The sequence below is a fragment of the Conger conger genome, chromosome 9 (assembly GCF_963514075.1).
Source record: "Conger conger chromosome 9, fConCon1.1, whole genome shotgun sequence".
NCBI lineage: Eukaryota > Metazoa > Chordata > Actinopteri > Anguilliformes > Congridae > Conger > Conger conger.
In genome coordinates this window covers 5,518,288-5,538,287 of record NC_083768.1, presented here as the reverse complement: position 1 = coordinate 5,538,287, position 20,000 = coordinate 5,518,288, and the positions used below count along the sequence as shown (strand labels likewise).

The 20,000-nt window shown below is 45.1% G+C and overlaps 2 protein-coding genes and 1 long non-coding RNA gene across 8 annotated transcripts in view; all 3 read left to right on the top strand.

Annotated features, from left to right (window-relative positions):
* The window catches only part of LOC133136491 (extended synaptotagmin-2-like), a 46,375-nt gene extending 45,039 nt beyond the window's left edge, over positions 1–1,336 (top strand). For all 5 annotated transcript variants that reach the window (XM_061254029.1, XM_061254027.1, XM_061254024.1 and 2 more), the window contains one exon: positions 1–1,336. This exon is cut by the window's left edge and continues 593 nt beyond it. The gene's annotated coding sequence lies outside the window, so the exon portion shown is untranslated.
* A 2,621-nt stretch (positions 1,337–3,957) lies between these two features.
* Positions 3,958–5,336, top strand: LOC133137996 (uncharacterized). 2 transcript variants are annotated; one of them, XR_009709652.1, is made up of 3 exons: positions 3,958–4,181; positions 4,715–4,785; positions 4,962–5,336. It is a non-coding gene; the product is annotated as an uncharacterized LOC133137996 (long non-coding RNA). The 2 variants fall into 2 exon arrangements; XR_009709651.1 differs by having other exon boundaries at positions 4,676–4,785.
* A 2,776-nt stretch (positions 5,337–8,112) lies between these two features.
* The window catches only part of LOC133136728 (receptor-type tyrosine-protein phosphatase N2-like), a 124,959-nt gene continuing 113,071 nt past the window's right edge, over positions 8,113–20,000 (top strand). Inside the window, exons 1-2 of the mRNA XM_061254395.1 lie at positions 8,113–8,367; positions 15,741–15,791. Coding sequence (XP_061110379.1) covers positions 8,280–8,367; positions 15,741–15,791 — 139 coding nt within the window. The 5' untranslated portion in view covers positions 8,113–8,279. The remainder of the gene's footprint in view (positions 8,368–15,740; positions 15,792–20,000) is intronic.

The following is a 20,000-nucleotide window of genomic DNA, read 5'->3' as shown; positions in this document are numbered from 1 at the left end:
ACGTAGGGGATGTACAACTTGTAAATACGTTACTGTACGTGAAGAAGACGAGACGGAAGAAGTTAAGTTCAAACAAACAACAAACATTTGATAATTTCCTTAGTCTAAATCTACGCAGAATCCAGTCGAACGAACTGGAAGGTTCTGTAGCCTACTGTTAGCAACACTAGCCACCAAAGAGACAAAAGTATTTCATTTTATTGCCTTATGTGGGTTTTAAGCCAAATATATGTATGTATGTTTGCACATTATTCTTCTTGTTTTAAATATATATAAATATTAATCATCGAATGGTATTCGTTTTCTTTTTACTTCATTGCACAGTAGTGAACCGTTAGTGGTTAATCTGACAGATTCATGGCGGTTTTTAGCTCATAGACGAATGTCTGCTGTTCTGATTTCTCATCTTAAAAAGGGGCACTTCGCCCATGTTCGATGCTATTGAATTTTGTTACGCCCTCCACTGATGGGAGTGCTTTAAAATAAATTGTTTTCTAAGTTGTGGCTGGTCCTGCATCCGAAACGCGGCTGTAGCGAACCTGTGTGTCCCCGAGACAGTGTGTGGTTCCCATGGTGACGCGAAACGCGTCATTCCAGCAGATTTCTTCCGAGCGTCATGTTGTAAATGTTTTTCCGTTATCGGTGGACAGATCAATCTCATGCAATTGTTTTATTTTAGGATAATAGAATGAAACATCTTTATTACACCTAGCATATCTTTTTTTATTATTATTATTTGTTTAGGATTCTCAGTTGAAAATTGTATGTTCATTCAAATGATCCTAAAACCTTTCAATTGAGAAAATATAGGCTAGGTGTAAAAAGTTGAAGTAAACATTTTAGGTTTATCCAATGAAACACCCTTTCGTCAGTGCAGATCGACAAATGAACTCGTCATTGAACTTGCCTAGTTACGTCTCATCACGCTATTAGTCTTAAGGATAGCCTAGCATTAAAATGTGAGCACATAGGCTATTATTTAGCGTAAGCGTGCTTAGCTTTGGTGTTCCATCGCTGCATATCTAGGTTTACATTACGATGTACGATTCGTCATCGAAATGAAGAGTCTCATATATAATATAGTTTGATTCTGTTATTTTCACAGTGGGTCAATGATGGGTCACGGAACATCAGTTTATCACCTGTAGCTACATTCTTTGTTACCTAGGTCTATGTAAGCCCTCAAAATAAAAACGTTCTCTTAAGGTAGGCCGACTTTTCAACTGTTTCAATTGCAAGCCTCTTGCCTTCTCCATGTATTTTATTTGACTTGTGCCTTAAAAAAAATCATGATATTGAATTATGTACGAGTAAAAAAAGAAGCTTTTAAAATGTTTCCCGTTTCACAATGTCTTCTTTCTGCTTTTAGTTAATAAAGAGCAGTTGCTGGGTTCACAGTGGGTTTATTGCGAGTGAGTGACGTATCTGTTTATTATCCGCTCCGATAAACACACTAAAAGTCCATTGATAATTAAAAACGTAAAATGTATTATCCAGACGCATAAAAACGGTGTCTCCGTAACTGTGTTTATGTCTGCATCTGAACTGTGTCGATCAGAGGGAAGACTTGGAGTTCCTTCACATTCCTTTAAAACATTGGAACCAATCAGGCGTTTCTGTTTGAGCGTGCCTGAAATGCCTGGCACTGGTGTGATTTCACTCGAGTCAAGCCTTGCACTGGTGTGATCTCACTGGACTCAAGTCCTGCACTGGTGTGATGTCACTGGACTCAAGTCCTGCACTGGTGTGATGTCACTGGAGTCAAGTCCTGCACTGGTGTGATCTCACTGGACTCAAGTCCTGCACTGGTGTGATGCCACTGGACTCAAGTCCTGCACTGGTGTGATCTCACTGGAGACAAGTCCTGCACTGGTGTGATCTCACTGGACTCAAGTCCTGCACTGGTGTGATGTCACTGGAGTCAAGCCCTGCACTGGTGTGATGTCACTGGAGTCATGCCCTGCACTGGTGTGATGTCACTGGGGTCAGACTGTGAGGTCATAACTGGTCATAAACCTGGTGATTCCAGATTAGCACACAGTCCATCTTTGACCGCATTCACATTTATATACCGCTTTTTCCATCACACAACGCTCTTTACAATGAATGCCTCTCACGCACACACACCAACAGTGATAGGCTGCCCGGCGAGATACCAGCCAGCTTGTTGGGAGTAATTGGGGGTGACCGTATTGGGGGGGGTAGGCAGACTGGGGGTTACGACTGATATTTCTGGTGGGGACAGTAATGCTATTACTGTCACCTTGTGGTAAATGTGAGTATTGCAAGACATTGCGTTACATTAGTGATCTTGCAGCGTCTTTTAATCCAGACCAATGTACGAAATTAGTGCAGTCAAACGGGTAGATTGAAGTGACAAAAGAGGACTAAAATCATTAGTCACATCTGATTTTGTACAACAACATTAATATGGTCCTCTTAGAACATAAGGTTTTTTGTAATTTTTTTTTCTTTAATTTTTTTCTAAATTGTGTCTGTTCCAGAACTCCATTTTGATCACCAGCAATGCTTCTTGAAGGGCTGAAGTCTTGCTGACATTAGGGCGCAGTTTTACTCACAAGACACAACTGATGATCGAAAGAAAGAGGAAAAAAATATAAAATATTGCCCTTAATAATTAGCAGTTACTTGCACATATCAGACATCACCGTGCTCTTGTACCAGTACTTTGATTTAAAAAATAATGAATAATCCAAAACCAATACACCCCTAATTATGTATTCCCTATTCACAGATCCGCACAGCCGTTGGGCCCTTGAGCAAGGCCCTTAACCCTGCATTGCTCCAGGGGAGGATTGTCTCCTGCTTAGTTTAATCAACTGTACGTCGCTCTGGATAAGAGCGTCTGCCAAATGCTATTAATGTCATTAAGCAAAGTGCTTTGAACATTTGACCAGTCTCTATAGTACCCTGAACACAATTAACCTTATAATTACGTTATAAATTACCTTATTAGTTAACATTAAGTTACCTGTAAACACAATCAGTTTGATACCAACTATCAAAGTTAGCGAAAACCTAGCTAACGTTAGTTGTTGCTTAAAGTTGCAAATGTATCCATTCCTATTTCAAATGTCCCACCAATATTTAATCTCACAAATTGTTCCCTTTTTTTTTTTGCTTCACAATCTTAGTGTAGCTTCTTCTCGATCATGATAAAAGCGGTCCTCTCTAATTTACTCTGTTATCGTTTGTGAGGGCACTTGTGTTCGCAGGCAGGCTCCTCTACCCCAATGACTGCTCCGCGGTAATTTATGACCAGGGCATTCTGGGAAATTTTGATTTGCGATTACGTATTAACCAGAGGCTGCGGGTTGAGCACGGAGGCTCTGAGTTAATGAAAAATCTTTTGGTAGTGAAGCGGAGTAATATGTCAACTCAATGGCTCTTCGACTATGCAATTAATTCTGCTCATCTGGCAATGAATTGGGATGACAGTTCGAGCCACCTGCTGCCAGAACCGATTCCCCACCAGTCCCCACGCCCCCCCCCCCCACCTTGAAAACCAGTCACCACATCCCCCCCACCTCAAAAAACAGTTCCCACGCCCCCCCACCTTGAAAACCAGTCCCCACGCCCCCCCCCCCCCCACATCAAAAAAGTCCCCACGCCCCCCCACCTTGAAAACCAGTCCCCACGCTGTAATTACAGTACATCACAGTGCACTTCCTGTGGATAAATACCCAACTCAAATTGAAGCTGACTGTCTCCCCTTTAATGAGAGGGGATGTATTTCCATATTGAGTGAATAACGTTGGAAATACAGCCCTCTGAAATGGTGTCACTGTCCAAATACTTACGGGGGGGGGGGGGGGGGGGGGGATAAATTGCATATATGCATAAACATCCTTAAGAATATAAGCCATAGTACAGATTCAATTGTTTCATTAAACGGCTCGTACCGAACTGCTGACGTCACGCGCAAGTTTAGGATAAACACGCACGCGCACGGCGGCCACGCTCCTCCAAAAGCTGCTCTCGGTCAGACACTCGATTCTCAAACAACATGACACATAATAAACTTGCAGAAAGAGTGTGGTTGCTTTATATCCGCGAATCGAAGAAGCCGCAGTCTTTGTTTAATCATCTAGGCTATTCCCAATTTCCTGTAAAATACAGGAAAGGTCCAACGGCGCTAAACACACCAACAAAATAAGACGGTAATGTTTTTTTTTTTTTTACCTCAAACATCTCTTCCGGATTGTTTCTCAGTTTAAAAAAGTAGGCCCATAACGTTTAATGAATGTGCCTGAGTGACAGTTCATCGGGCATTCGTTTTCCGTGACCCGTCTTCCACACATTAATCTCTCCTTCAGTAGCACACTCTTATCCGGAATCCTGGTGGTTGGAAAGTGTTTAGAAACATTATTTTCTGTTTTATTTCTGTTGTGTGCCTCTGTCAATTAACCTCTTTTATCTGTGTGAGTTTTTTAAATCTGTAACAGTGAGTCATGCATTACCTGTTGCCATCTGAAATCTATTTTTCATATTACAATATTTACTTTTGAGAGAGGTGACCTAGATTTGCGTATTTATGTAATCTTTGTTTGTGACTAATGACTTTCAAAACGGAATATAGAAAGAGAACACAGAAACGTACACGCATTCACAATCTCTGCACAGTACCAACTTGAGCTTCCTGTATATTATCAAGCAATGGTGTGGTTGAACCTCCCACCTCAAACATTCCCAGGATCCCTCAGTGCTGAATGGGAATGCAAGGTCAAAGGTCACTGAGTGGCTTCTTCTGACCCACATTTACTGGTATGCATTTTAAAGTTTTTTTTCTTCTATTTTACTTCAAATTTTGAACTTGTGTTGAAGTGGCAAATATTTGTATTTAATTTCTTCTTACATTTTAAATTGATTAATTCAATCTTGAACATGAAAATGGTTTAATTTAACTTGTGCATTTATGAACCAATATCTTGTTTTCACAGGTTAATTGAAAGGTACAATAGGTAATTTCGGACTTCTAACAGTCAAGAGAGGAATGACAGCAACAAACACCTTCAAACCACAACACTGTGTATCTCTCCCCCTGCTCTGTAAATGCTCTGGTGTTGAAACACCATTGGCTGTGGCAATGAGAACCAAGTTTCAACCAATGAGCTTGAATTATTGTACAATTGTACAATGTTTTGGTACAGAGTGTCAGGATGTCAACTGTATATTTTGAAACCCGAATTTAAGGACTATAAACACAGGGTCAACATGTCAGTGAGCCTTTTTCCATGATAAGTTTTAACACAAAAAAATCTTATCTATTGTACTTATTGTACTGAGTAAGAGTATTGTCCTTCTTGTTCATTGTAATGGGGGGGGGGGGGAAATAACACAATGTAATGTTGAATAAAATTGTTCTCAATGCAAGCAGCATTCATTTATAGCACATACTGCTTCCCTCACGTTTTACAGTGATGAGGGGGAAACTCGCCTCAACCACCGCCGATGTGCAGCGCCCGCCTGGGAGAGGCAACAGCGCCCATTTTGCGGCCGAACGCTCACCGCACGCCCGCAGTGGAGGTGGAGAGGGAGTGAACGACTTTTAGCCAATTAAATCAGGGCATGATTTGGTGCCAGGTTGCAAATTTAGCCTCGTGAGAGTCGGGACGAAAGACGGCGTCCCCTACGGCACAGTGTCCCCATCGCTGCCCTTGGGGCATTGGGGTTTACTGTGTGACCGGAGGGAAGATCGCCCCCCTACTGGCCCAACAACACCACTCCCGTCCCAAGTACTAACCAAGCCCACACCTGCTTATCTTCAGCTATTCAGCAGGAGCAGGGTGCATGCTGATGTGGCTTTATTTAAGTCTGTAATCGGCCAAAAAGTCAACAGATCTCACAACTGGCTACTGATAGAAAGACCTGCAGACACAGCGCCCCCTCCTGGACTGGAGTTAAACCCGCAGGCACAGCGCCCCCCTCCAGGACTGGAGTTAAACCCGCAGACACAGCGCCCCCTCCAGGACTGGAGTTAAACCCGCAGACACAGCGCCCCCTCCAGGACTGGAGTTAAACCCGCAGACACAGCGCCCCCTCCAGGACTGGAGTTAAACCCGCAGACACAGCGCCCCCTCCAGGACTGGAGTTAAACCCGCAGACTCAGCGCCCCCTCCAGGACTGGAGTTAAACCCGCAGGCACAGCGCCCCCTCCAGGACTGGAGTTAAACCCGCAGACACAGCGCCCCCTCCAGGACTGGAGTTTAACCCGCAGACACAGCGCCCCCTCCAGGACTGGAGTTAAACCCGCAGACACAGCGCCCCCTCCAGGACTGGAGTTAAACCTGCAGACACAGCGCCCCCTCCAGGACTGGAGTTAAACCCGCAGACACAGCGCCCCCTCCAGGACTGGAGTTAAACCCGCAGACACTGCGGCCCTCCAGGACTGGAGTTAAACCCGCAGACACTGCGGCCCTCCAGGACTGGAGTTAAACCCGCAGACACAGCGCCCCCTCCAGGACTGGAGTTAAACCCGCAGACACTGCGGCCCTCCAGGACTGGAGTTAAACCCGCAGACACAGCGCCCCCTCCAGGACTGGAGTTAAACCCGCAGACGCTGCGGTAAAGTAAAGGTTCGCAAATCGTGATCCCGTATGTGCGCAATCACGGTTTGGTCCGTTGAAAATTCAGCGAATCAGTTCGGTGAATCAGTCGGGTGATTCTTGAGTGAAGTCGGAATTGAATCTGCAAATAGCTGTTCAGGAAGAGCACACGGAGGCCATGCTCATTGCATGACATCTTGCAGCTGCTGTAGCTCCCATTCAGCCCTGGGGGACTACAGTATCCAATGATGGACAAGAGAGCCGACCTAACATAACACAGTGATGAGAATAGGCCATTCAGCCCAGCAATGCTCACCTTTTCCTCCCCCTAAAGTGCAACCAACTGCTTAGTGTGCCTAAAGGCGAAGTAGTGTCTAGTACCCTATCAAGCCTTGTCTTGAAAATCCCCAGTGTGTCTGCTTCCACTACACGTTCTGGCAAGCTATTCCACACACTGACCACTCTCTGTGTGGAAAAACGACTTCCTAGTATCTGTGTGGACCTTTGGTTACAAAGCAGTAAAGCCCCTCCTGTTGGAAATCAAACAGAGACTGTCGCCCTATATTCATTTAATTAGTGAAGGGAAGGCTTATTATTCTGTGATTTCCGTTATGTTAATTCTTATGTGAATTGTACCTTATCCAACCTGTTCTGTAGTTTGTTCTATGACCTTGGTATGCAGTTTTTTTGTAAGTCGGTTTGTATAAAGTTGTCTGCTAAGTAAAATGTAATGCAATTATATAGGTTAATTTTATTCCCATCTATAAATAGTGTAGTTCAGAGTCAGTCAGTTTTCTTTGGTTATTCCGTTTTTTACAGTATATATTAAAACATATCAGCCAGTTTTAAGAAGGTGACAGTCCACTAAAATATTAGCTCTCGTCGTCGGAGTTCACTGTGCTCTCCAAACACGTCTTTATATTCATACAGAACATTTGAAAAAAACTGAAAAAAAAAAAAAAAAAAAAAAAACCTCAATTCCCTTTAAGAGCTGCGTACTTCTGAGCAGCAGGCGGTGACCAATCAGAGACGGCCATGTGCGGCCGACAGGTTTCCCTGCACGTGCTGAGCAGGGAGTCGTGGGAAGGGGGGGGTGTCATCAGAAGATGCGCCGCTGAAAGGTCGCCGTACATCATACCAATGTGACTATGTTTGTGCCACGTCTTGGTGCTTTTTCCATGCCACAAGTTGGATGCGCTAGCATCCTCCGGTTCCTGAAAAATCCAGTCCCCAGCCTTAACGTGCAACATTTAGGCCTAGATTCATGCTCTCTGTGCTGTTTTTTTTTGTGTGTGTGTGTGTGTGTTTGTGTGTGACGTGTATCGTTACGCAAACAATTCCGACTCTATAAATAAAACATTCTGTCGGCTATGCGTTATCGTTTTATCCTCCCTTTGCCACACGCCCGTCAGCATTTTCGCCAGTGATGTAAGGAGGCTGTCGTGCACACACACACACACACACACACACACACACGGACGGACGGCGCGTTTCGGCTCGTCTGTTCGTTTGACGTCATTTAAGGCGGGGCCTGGTCGAAGGCTGCTGTTCCCAGTGCTGATTCTGTTCTGAGGCAGACACCGACTGCGGAGCTCTCCCAAACGGTCCCTCATCTTTTCTCATCACCATCACACCTCCCTCCCTCTCTCCCAAAAAGAAAAAAAAAACCAAGCCGAACGTAATGGATTGTTGGCAAATGTGTGCCATGGATCAATGAACATGATGGATTCGTTTCACTGTGTTCTCTTCGTGGTTTTCGCTGTCCACGCCAATTCGGTTGCATTTGCGGACAGGAGATTCGGTGAGTGTACACCGTTTATTATGTGCGAGTTCGCAATCTCAATGCTTTGAAAATGACGAACGCGAACATTAGACTGGGCGCTTCAGAGGTTTGTTCGCAGAGTATGGTCCTTTCGGACCGCTGTCAATATTGCATTAAGTAGTCAAGGGGTGGGTGGGGGGTGGACCGAAAAAGGTAAATTCATTGGCTGCTGGTGTTAATCGATTTTTGTTATTTCTTAAACAGTATGGTAGCCTTTAACAGAAACTTTGAACCAAACCCCATAATGTAATACATATGCCAGATCTGTGATGGTAAACATGTGCATGCCGTCTTGGCTGATATCGCATTTGTAGGCTAAATACATTTCGGCGAAATTGTGTAAATCCTCATTTGTAAATGGTCACTACTCTGAAGTGCAATATGGTGGTATATGTTGGTTAATATTTAACTGATTACAAGCTGAAATATAATAAGCATTGTAGGTGGTAATCCTGTTGCACACCTTTCCATGTTTTTTTTTATTCCAACGAGATTTCTCGAATTGAGCAATGTAGGGTGGATTGATTTCACCTTGTAACAGTGGCGTGTGGAAAACGCCAGTCACAAGACAATAATTCGACGTTATCATGCAGAATCAGTGTTTCTTGGCCTGGGATATACACGGTTATACCTTAATTTTCCTTTGGCATTTTCGTTTGTGCGATTATTTCGATGTTTCCTATGTTCAACGCAAGCCTATCCCTGTGTATTCAGGGAAGCGGTGGATGGATGGATGGATGGATGGACGGATGGATGGGCGGCGGGATTGGTGTAGTAGGCTACAGGTTTTCAAGAGGTTACACAATCGTGGAGGAGCGTACACGGGATCTACTGCGATTTCTGAATGAAGTGATGCTTAGGAATAGTATGCATGTAGGCCTACGGTACAAAACACCCTTTCGTTTCCTGTTCGAATTTGCATGCTATTTAGGAAAGCATAGCGGTTATTTTCGGTATCCTGAAATCCTTTCACTTAACAGATTCCCATTGACTACACCAGTGTAACCGCGAATTCACATTCATAATTCATAATTCGTCAATCTTCTCGCACATGCAGCTGTATGTGTGGCATGTTTATTTGAGTAACATGTATTATGTTTTTGCCATAGTTAACGGCATTAAAGGCATTATACTGTTTAAAAAAAAAACATTGTTGGCTATTCCCTTGTGTTCAAATAGAACAGTTCAACGTGTGGGCCTGTACAGCATCGAATACGATTTATGATGTTATTGATGTTGAATAAGGAGCTTAATATTATTGACACTTGCATTACTAAACAGGGTGACACTCCTGCACTCCTTTTACACACTCGTAATTGGACACTCGTGTGTGTAGGTATTTTGTACGCATGCGCGGCATAAGTGAGAAGGGTAGACGGTCGAAAATGTGTCGGTGTACCGGGTCTGTTCTTATATGAAACTAACCATACCTTTAATATTGAACATCGTTCGTTATTGCAGGACTTTGGCTGCATTCACGTACAAACTATATGATGGCATGAACAATTCCAGAGGTGGAAGGATTTCGGAAGAATTATAATGCGGTGGCATCTTGGTTGTTTCACTGTATTATTCTAACAATTAATTGAATACGCGTGGTAGTCAGTAAAACTATAGAGACCATGCGACTCGGTTTCGTTGTGAAGTCTGTCTTCCCTTCGCGGCCCGGTGTTGCCTTTTCCGCTCCCTACAGTTAGGCTGTCGGTGTGATTTCTTTTTGTAAAAGAAGTGGCGATTCAATGACTGGAACTCTCAAAACAAGAGGGCACAACGCATGCGCCTAAAAGACGTGGACGTAAATCATAGCTCGTTTATCAGCGCGCTAAGTGAATATACAGAGATAAGAGCCTTCCTTATCCATTATGCTTTCTTTTAATGATTAGCTGTACCGATGCAGGGTGATACTGTAGGCCTACACATGGACCAAATGTTGACTTTTATAGGTCCAAGAGGGATCGAATGCACCTGCTCAGAGTAGAATTTACTTATTGGAGTTGATTTATCACTGTAAGTATACTGTGTCCTATTACTGAAATTATTCTGGTTGAGTAGTTGTTGAAAGGTGTGTAAAAGCCATGTCTCCCTGGAAATGAAACTCTGCAGCTTAGACCGGAAATCCAGCTCTGCTCTCAGCTCTTTACTGCAGCACGCTGTGTGTGTTCTCCTGCACACACACACACACACACACACACACACACTCACACGCACACACACAGACACACACACACACACACACACACACACACTCACACACACACACACACACACACACACACACACACACACACACTCACACACACACTCACACACACACTCACACACACTCACACACACACTCACACACACTCACACACACACACTCACACACACACACACACTCACACACACACTCACACACACACACTCACACACACTCACACACACACACACACACACACACACTCACACTCACACACACACACACACACACACACACACACTCACACTCACACACACACACACACACTCACACACACACACCTGCTGTGTTTACATTCAGATACGCCCGTCACCCACTGCAGTGTGCATTAATATAAGTGTGTGTCGGAGAATGAGATGATGTATCTGGTATGTACAGTATGTGAGTGTGTGTGTGAGTGTGTGTAAGTGTGTGCGTGTGAGTGAGAGAGAGGAATGTGGGTGAGTGTGTGTGTGATTTGTGGCTGGTAGTCATGCAGTCATTAGTCCAGCGATGAGCTGTGATGTGTTCTGAAACGTGCCAGTGAGCACCAGGCAGACTCCAGACCAGCCTAGATGTGCAGGTGGCTGGAAATCTGGGACTGAGAGTCATTTTGACATAGACAGACTAATTCAGAAACCTTTCACTTCTCAACCAATTATATACAGGTTTTTCCCCGGAATTTTAGATATCTAAACATCTCTAGACCTACATATCTAGCAAGGTGAAAACCTGTTTATATTTGGTTAAGAAGTGAAAGGTTTTTTTGTTTGGGGCTAACCCCCCACCCCCTCACTGGCCTGTCCCAGCTGTGCACTTCCGTTAGCCTCGGTGAGTCACGGAGCCGACAGAGACGCACGCTGCTCTGCCCTCCATTTTGTCCCCGCGTCTCTCAGCCACAGGGCAGTGTGTCGTCATGGGAACAGATAACAACAACGACAGTGGTAGGATAACATCAGGAGAATTAGTGAATTAGTGGTTCAATAGGTAACTTCGGGCTTCTAATGGGCACGCGGGTAATTGCAGCAACAAACCCCCCTCAAACCACAACACTGTTTATCCCTCCCCCTTCTCTGTGAACGCACTGACGTTGGAACCTCCCCCACTCCATTAGCTGTGGCAATTAGAACCAATTTTCAACCAATAATTCCAGCTGAAACTGGAATTTAAGGACTATAAACACAGGCAGAGGGTGAGTCAACATGTCAGTGAGCCTTTTTCAATGATAGGAAGGGATTTACAATGGTCTTGTAACAATGTTTGAACACCTATTGTACCTTTAAGCTGCAGTTTACGTTCTTATCACAATCCCACGCAATGCAATGCAAACTGCGTTGGCCACCTCAAACGAACACACAGTAAAGCGCTTTAAGCATTTAGAGAATGGATCTGAGAGCTATAACAGGGGGCTAGAGCTGCGGTATTAAGGGTAAAGGGGGTAAAAACATTTCCTAAAAGAAGGGGGGGGGGGGGGTGTCCACGCGTGTTAATTTTAACATGTGAAGTACAGCGAGTTCCTCCCCTCATCCCACTGCAAGGCCTGTACGATTGTGAGGAAAACTGCATTCAGATTGATCTGTTCGTTAATTCTTTATTAAATGGGAATAAGCAGCTTATTACAAAATATCTCCAGGCTATAGAAGGATGCATGAAACATTTATTAAATATGAAGACAGCTTTGCAATTAATGTAACTGCTTTTGCTTGAATAACCTTGATTAAATACTGCAGCACACGAGTCACAGCGTGCTGAGAGGCTGACACTCGAGGGGAATGAGAGTGGTGAAACGTGTGGAGTGTGTGACCGCTCTATGAGTGTCTGACCGCTCTGTGAGTGTCTGACCACTCTGTGACTGCTCTGTGACTGCTCTGTGACCGCTCTGTGAGTGTCTGACCGCTCTGTGAGTGTCTGACCGCTCTGTGAGTGTGTGACCGCTCTATGAGTGTCTGACCGCTCTGTGACCGCTCTGTGAGTGTCTGACCGCTCTGTGAGTGTCTGACTGCTCTGTGAGTGTCTGACTGCTCTGTGACCGCTCTGTGAGTGTCTGACCCCTCTGTGACCGCTCTATGAGTGTATGACCGCTCTGTGAGTGTCTGACCACTCTGTGAGTGTCTGACCACTCTGTGACCGCTCTGTGACCGCTCTGTGAGTGTCTGACCGCTCTGTGAGTGTCTGACCGCTCTGTGAGTGTCTGACCGCTCTGTGACCGCTCTGTGACCGCTCTGTGAGTGTCTGACCGCTCTGTGAGTGTCTGACCGCTCTGTGAGTGTCTGACCGCTCTGTGAGTGTCTGACCGCTCTGTGACCGCTCTGTGAGTGTCTGACCGCTCTGTGAGTGTCTGACTGCTCTGTGAGTGTCTGACCGCTCTGTGAGTGTCTGACTGCTCTGTGAGTGTCTGACCGCTCTGTGAGTGTCTGACCACTCTGTGACCGCTCTGTGAGTGTCTGACTGCTCTGTGAGTGTCTGACCGCTCTGTGACTGCTCTGTGAGTGTCTGACCGCTCTGTGAGTGTCTGACTGCTCTGTGACCGCTCTGTGAGTGTCTGACTGCTCTGTGAGTGTCTGACCGCTCTGTGAGTGTCTGACCACTCTGTGACCGCTCTGTGAGTGTCTGACCGCTCTGTGAGTGTCTGACCGCTCTGTGACCGCTCTGTGAGTGTCTGACCGCTCTGTGAGTGTCTGACTGCTCTGTGAGTGTCTGACCACTCTGTGACTGTTGGGAGGGCATGTGAAATCGGAGGCCATTTTGAGCGGACCCGTATCTCCAGGTTTGTGTGGCGCTGAGCGGTAGAGACTGTGTGCAGTGATGTCCGGGGCCAGGGTTACCCGACACTTTGGCAGGGTCTCGGCTGGGAACAGCAGGTACTTGTTTCGAGCCGGCAGATGGCATCCTGGGAAAATGGACTTCCTTTGGCAAACACGGTTTCATGGCTACACTCAGGGCATCAGCATCAGGGTAAGAACAGTGTTATATCACACACACACACACACATACACACACACACACACACACTCACACACACACACACACACACGCACACATACACACACCCACACATAAACAAATACACATGTTCTGTGGCTGATGCTTTTATCCAAAGCAACTTACAGTTGATTAGACTAAGCAGGAGACCAGGGTCTGGGGTTCCAACTGTATCTGTGTGGTTACACTGGGACTCGGAACCGTACTGTCCTCTAGGGTCTGTCCTCTTCACACCTGTCCCTGTGTTTGATCTGCACTTCGTTGTACGTCGCTCTGGATAAGAGCGTCTGCTAAATGCCTTGTAATGTCATGAGACAGTCCCCCCTGGAGCAATACAGGGTTAAGGGCCTTGCTCAACTGCCCAACCCCCATTTTGTGTCAAAGTTACTGCTTTTGTGTTGCAAATATACAATTTATGTGTTACAAAGGTAGTGACACAAAATGTGTTGTCCTTATGGAGGTGAGCTAAAGACAACATGTTAGGTATTGGTTTTAGCAGATCTTGATCTGCCAAGTATGAATGTACAGTCCTCCTCTTCAACGACGCTGCTGGTTGAATGACTAATGCTATAGATTAGCATACTGATAACCTGGTGTCATATCTGCTGTATGACTAACCTTTCTTCTTGTACGCACTGTGTCACCCTGGATAAGAATGTTTGCTGAATGCCTGAATGGAAAAATTGTAAAATAACACCCGTGTATGAAAATGACTTTACTCATGTTTATTCAGAAGTGGCTACCGCTGGGTTATTTACCCACGGACTACAGAGAATATGCAGAGCAAAGATTGCACTCGAATGGGAATATAATGTGGCTTTGTGTAAGTGTCTCTGTTATTAAATAACTATTTAGTGTGACATTGTTAGGAGTCAATTGCCACTGTTCCTTAGTTATTAACCCTGGTGTAAAATCTATCTTGAAATTACCAGCTACCAACTATTTCAAAACATAGCTTGAGCTGGTCAAACCATGTTAAGTATGGAGCTGGTATGAACTGGTCAACCAGCTACCAGCTGTTTCAAAACCTAGCTTTGGCTGTTTTTGTCAACATTGTTTTAATGAATCTATTGACACGTTGTGTGCTCAGAGATGCTCTTCTGCATACCACTGTTGCAATGTGTGGTTATTTGCGTTACTGTCACCTTCCTGTCAGCTTTGACCAGTCTGGCCCTTCTCCTCTGACCTCTCTCTTTATCAAGCCATTTCTGCTTGCAGAGCTGCTGGTCACTGGACATACTGTTTGTTTTTCACACCATCTTCTGCAAACTCTGGAGACTGTTTTTTGTGTGAAAATCACAGGAGATCAGCTGTTTCTGAGAAACTCAAACCACCCCGTCTGGCACCAGCAATCATCCCACAGTCAATGTCACTTTGAACACATTTCTTACACATTCAGGCTACAGCAGCAGAACACCAGTAAATCTAAAAAAGTCTAAAATACCTAATAAAGTCCTCAGTGAGTGCGTATAATTAGAACTCAACATATGGTACAGCCCGCAGTGCTATTTTTTATGAGGTAAAAACTGAGCAAGATTAGATTTTAGTACCCAAACGCTGAATGTTTTTATGATGTTATTCAAGCAAACAGATTGTGTTATCCCCCCCCCCGTAGTTATTACACCAACAACTTTGATGACATTGTTAATTTCATACCATGTGATCAGTGTGAGTCCAATCCCACAATTTTGCTGCATCATTAAAAAAAAAACTGTGGTCCTTAAAGCAAACGGGCTCCATTGCTCTGGAAATGGATAATCAGGCTGGTTTGGTGTCGCCAGTGTCCGTAGTCCTACCAGATAATATGCTCCGGCGTTCCCTAACATCACAATGTTCCACCTCCCTACCATTTCAAGTCAAAACATTCAGATGAGTCTCCTGAATATTGATGAAGGAGTGTGGGACACTACATTTCCCATGATGCTTTGATGCCCTTTCCCACGATGGCTTGAGTAAAGCTGTCCTGGACCACGATAATGGTGGCGCATACAGTAACAGGAATTTTCAAAGCGACGATAAGGCCCTTTAAAGAAGGTGGCGGTGGTCTCCAGCATGTCTCTGTAACACACGTTTGTTAATATTACTGTTGTATAGCGTGTTCTGTGTTTCGCTGAATCTTAATGCGTTTTATTTTATTTTTCTCTTCTGTCAGGTTGCTTGTTTGAGGACGAGCTGTGCACTGCGTATGAAGTCTGCTCCAACGGTAAGATCACCTTAAATCTGCTTAAATGCCTGTGATGTACCTTAACATGTCCCAGTGGGCCATTTTCTCAGACTCAAGTCCAGGACTAAACTTAATCTGAGTCTGTGAATCGTGCCCTCTGAGCAAAGTGCTGGACACAACTGACAAAATCTGCAAAAAAACGAAAGCCAAAAAAAAAAATCCTAATCTTTGCATTAAGATTTGGATTATGCTCTTTCCTGTTGGTGTAAATCTGGTGGGCCACATTTCTCAGAAGATTGTCTTCTTATACTTTTCCTTGGCTGGGTGGCAGAGTCTAGTCACATAAGAAGCAAATGAGAAAATGAGCTGGAGATAAGAGTCTATTCAGTCAATATGGAGGAAACGCAACAGAACTCTTCCTCCTCCTCTCTATTAAAAGCTCCATGAACGGCTTTCTGAATTTGAGAATGAGTGTGTTTTATTTTTGTTCTCTGTTGAGTATTAGTCAACCTGCGGTCACGGCAGGGGGGTGTTTTATGCCGTGCAGGAGATGGATTTGAACAGATCTTCTCAGAAGCGTTCCTGAGATAAACTCTTAGGTGCCTTTGGCAGGGCCATGTGACTGAGTGATTGGCCGTCTGTGCCCTGTTCAGATTCTCCCCGTAGCATCGTCTAATCAGCATTTAGTCGGCACGACGTTAGCTCAGGCGGTAAGAGCAGTCATCTGGCATTTGGAGGGTTGCCGGTTTGATTCCTGTCCCTGAGCAAGACACCTAACCCCTAATTGCTCCCGATGAGCTGGTTGGTGCCTTGCATGGCAGCCAATCGCTGTTGGTGTGTGGGTGGGTATGAATGGGTGAATGAGAAGCATCGATTGTACAGTGCTTAGGATAAAGGCAACCATTTAGTTATTCTGCATCTCGCTCATCTGAACAGAACGGAACAGTCCACACACTGTACATTATTTCCATAATTTCAGAGTTTTCACACGCAGAAGGTTGGCTGACACTGTGAAGGTGCAGATCTGGACCGAGTCACGTATCGTGCAGCTGAAGAACGCATTCATTTCCTTCTCTGCCGTCACAAGGGCGTCCCCACTGGTGCATGCTGGGCCGCTGTTGACCTCCATGGCTGCACATTCACCAACAATGACTTAAGAGCTGTTTGTCCCGGTTGCTTAGCAACATATCAATTCAATTAACCTGAAATGCAGGCACCATTCAGCTGTAGAAAAACGGCGTGAAGCTCCGGTAAACGACTTCTGAAATAGCCCACTATGTGCCGGGGGGAAATTCAAAAAGCCCCCGTGCTAATATTTGCAAGGACTATTGATGGCAGAGAAGGAAATTAATGCATTATTCAGTTGCACAATATGTGACTCGGTCCAGATTTGCCTCTTCACAATGTGCCTGTTAGTGACAGAATCACAAATAACAGCTTTTCAAGAAGTTCCGCATGTGGCAGCTGTTAGCTAATTGGCCGACTACCTCTGTTTTGACCGGATGCTTTCAGACATACATTTCAGGACTGCTAGTTGCTTTAGCAAAAACTATGTCAACAGAACACTGTGTTTCCCAACTGCCAACACCCCTAGCTGGCTACTTCTCCACTGAAACATTTTGAGTGGCACAGTGCCCCTGGCAGAGTGAGTGGGGAACCCCTCCTGTGTTTGTCGTCATGGTGACAGGTGTGTGGAGGCGTTCAGGACGGCGGGCGGTCCCCCTGATGGAGCGCAGATTTGGGTCAGCCGCGTATCTGAGCACTTTAAAGCTCCCATACTGTGGAAAGTGACATTTCCCTCGTTCTGTGGATTATAAAGGAGGCGAAGGTGTTATAAAAACAGTGTGGAAAAAATATAAATGAAGAAAATGTGCGTTTGGATTTCTGTGAGGTTGTGACATCGCAACGATATGCTCGTTACTTCAGCATTGGCCCTCCTTGTAGCCAGAACCAATCAAAGCGCTCAGCACAGACGGTGTTCAGGTCAGTGTTAAGATAGCCAGCCAATCAGAACGGCGGCTCATTGATATTAATGAGCCTTAAAGACACAGTCACTAAAACGGTCTGTTCTCGGTAAAGCTCATGAGAGGCGCTGGAGGATGGACATGTAAAACTGGACGGAGATTTTGTCACTTAAAACCTTATGGAGATCGGGGCCTCAAATAAAACTCAAGTTGTACAATATGGGACCATTAACGCTTGCCGGCAAAACAAAAAAAAAAACAACCCTGAATGTGTTCACCTGCTTAAATGTAAGGAAGGGATGATAGGAAGGGATTTACAATGGTCTTGTAACAATGTTTTTGCAAAAAAACCTGACCTATTGTACCTTTAAAACAACTCCACTCGACAGATTGGCGTGCAGGTGCTGATGTCCCCTGACATAGCCGTGTGCCTCAGTGCCAGGAAGGACGCACACTCCAGGAAGGACGCACACTCCACTGAACTGAGCACATGTTTGCTTGTGCAGCAGTCAATCAGAGTCTAGCACGGCCATCAAAACAACCACAGTGATCTCACGCAGTCATACCCAGACAATTCAGCCTGGAACAATGACAAAACAGCCTAATCTTTCTAAGAATGTATGAGTTTGGCAGTGAAGCATTACGATTATAAGTTTGGCGACTTGCCACCAGCAACAAACTGGCTCCAATGAATAATCTTTAGTTCTATTTGCTCATGTTTTTATCTTGTCTGAATGTGATAGAGCGGCACGGATGGTGCAGTGGGTAGCACTGCCGCCTCACAGCAAGGAGGTCCTGGGTTTGAATCCCCGTCGGCATGTTCTCCCCGTGTCTGCGTGGGTTTCCTCCGGGTACTCCGGTTTCCTCCCACAGTCCAAAGACATGCAGGTTAGGCTGATTGGTCTAAATTGCCCATAGGTATGAGTGTGTGAGTGTGTGAGTGAATGGTGTGTGTGCCCTGCGATGGACTGGCGACCTGTCCAGGGTGTATTCCTGCCTTTCGCCCAATGTATGCTGGGATAGGCTCCAGCCCCCCTGTGACCCTGTTCAGGATAAGCGGGTTAGGATAATGGATGGATGGATGAATGTGATAGAGAAACAAATAAAGGATAATGTCTAACGGGATGTGAGACTGTCTGGGTCTGTGAAGGAAGCGCTCTTCGGAAATAGGCGTGTCTGCACAACCGCACTCCTGCTTAAAGCATGACGGCGACGTTAAGGCTTGGGTGGCTCTCTCCCTGTGCCATCTGAACTTCCTGAACTGGGGCGGCCTGTGGCGTAGTGGTTAAGGTAAAGTCTAATCAACTGTATGTCGCTCTGGTTAAGAGCGTCTGCCAAATGCCAATAATGTAATAATATACACATAATGTATTTATATTACATGCAGTGCAGTCCGGATTTAAGCACTCCTTGCCAAGGTCGGTGGTTCTAATCCCGGTGTAGTCACAATAAGATCCGCACAGCCGTTGGGCCCTTGAGCAAGGCCCTTAACCCTGCATTGCTCCAGGGGAGGATTGTCTCCTGCTTAGTCTAATCAACTGTATGTCGCTCTGGATAAGAGCCTCTGCCAAATACCAATAATGTAATGTAATGTAATGACTGGGACCTGCAAGGTCGGTGGTTCTAATCCCGGTGTAGCCACAATAAGATCCGCACAGCCGTTGGGCCCTTGAGCAAGGCCCTTAACCCTGCATTGCTCCAGGGGAGGATTAGTCTAATCAACTGTACGTCGCTCTGGATAAGGGCGTCTGCCAAATGCCAATAATGTAATAATATACACATAATGTATTTATATTACATGCAGTGCAGTCCGGATTTAAGCACTCCTTGCTTTCTGTCATCAGGTAATCGTGAACTTTTCAGGAGAAATATATACAGCTCTTCAAACCCCGAATGAGAAGTGATGAATCCCTCGTTTCTTTGGAAGCCCTGGGATTCGTTGATTCTGCTTCAAAGGGTTACTGTACGAACCAATCAAAATCTTAAATCTAATTCTCACCACTGTGGATGTAACTGAACTTATCTTTATTTATGCATTGTATCCTGCTGTTAGTAACGCATTTGTCTCCTCTCAGTGTTCCTCAGTTAAGCTATATTTAAGACTGAACGGACCACTGGAAGATGCGCGCTGGTGTTTGTGAAGAATATTTAGCTGGTGATGTGATGTGATGATACAGCCGGAGAGATTGATGTGTCCCTTCCTACTGTGTCCATGGCAACCATATTAATGTGTTATGTCACCATAGGAGCTCTGTCTACAGGGAATGGTCTCTATAATGCCGTC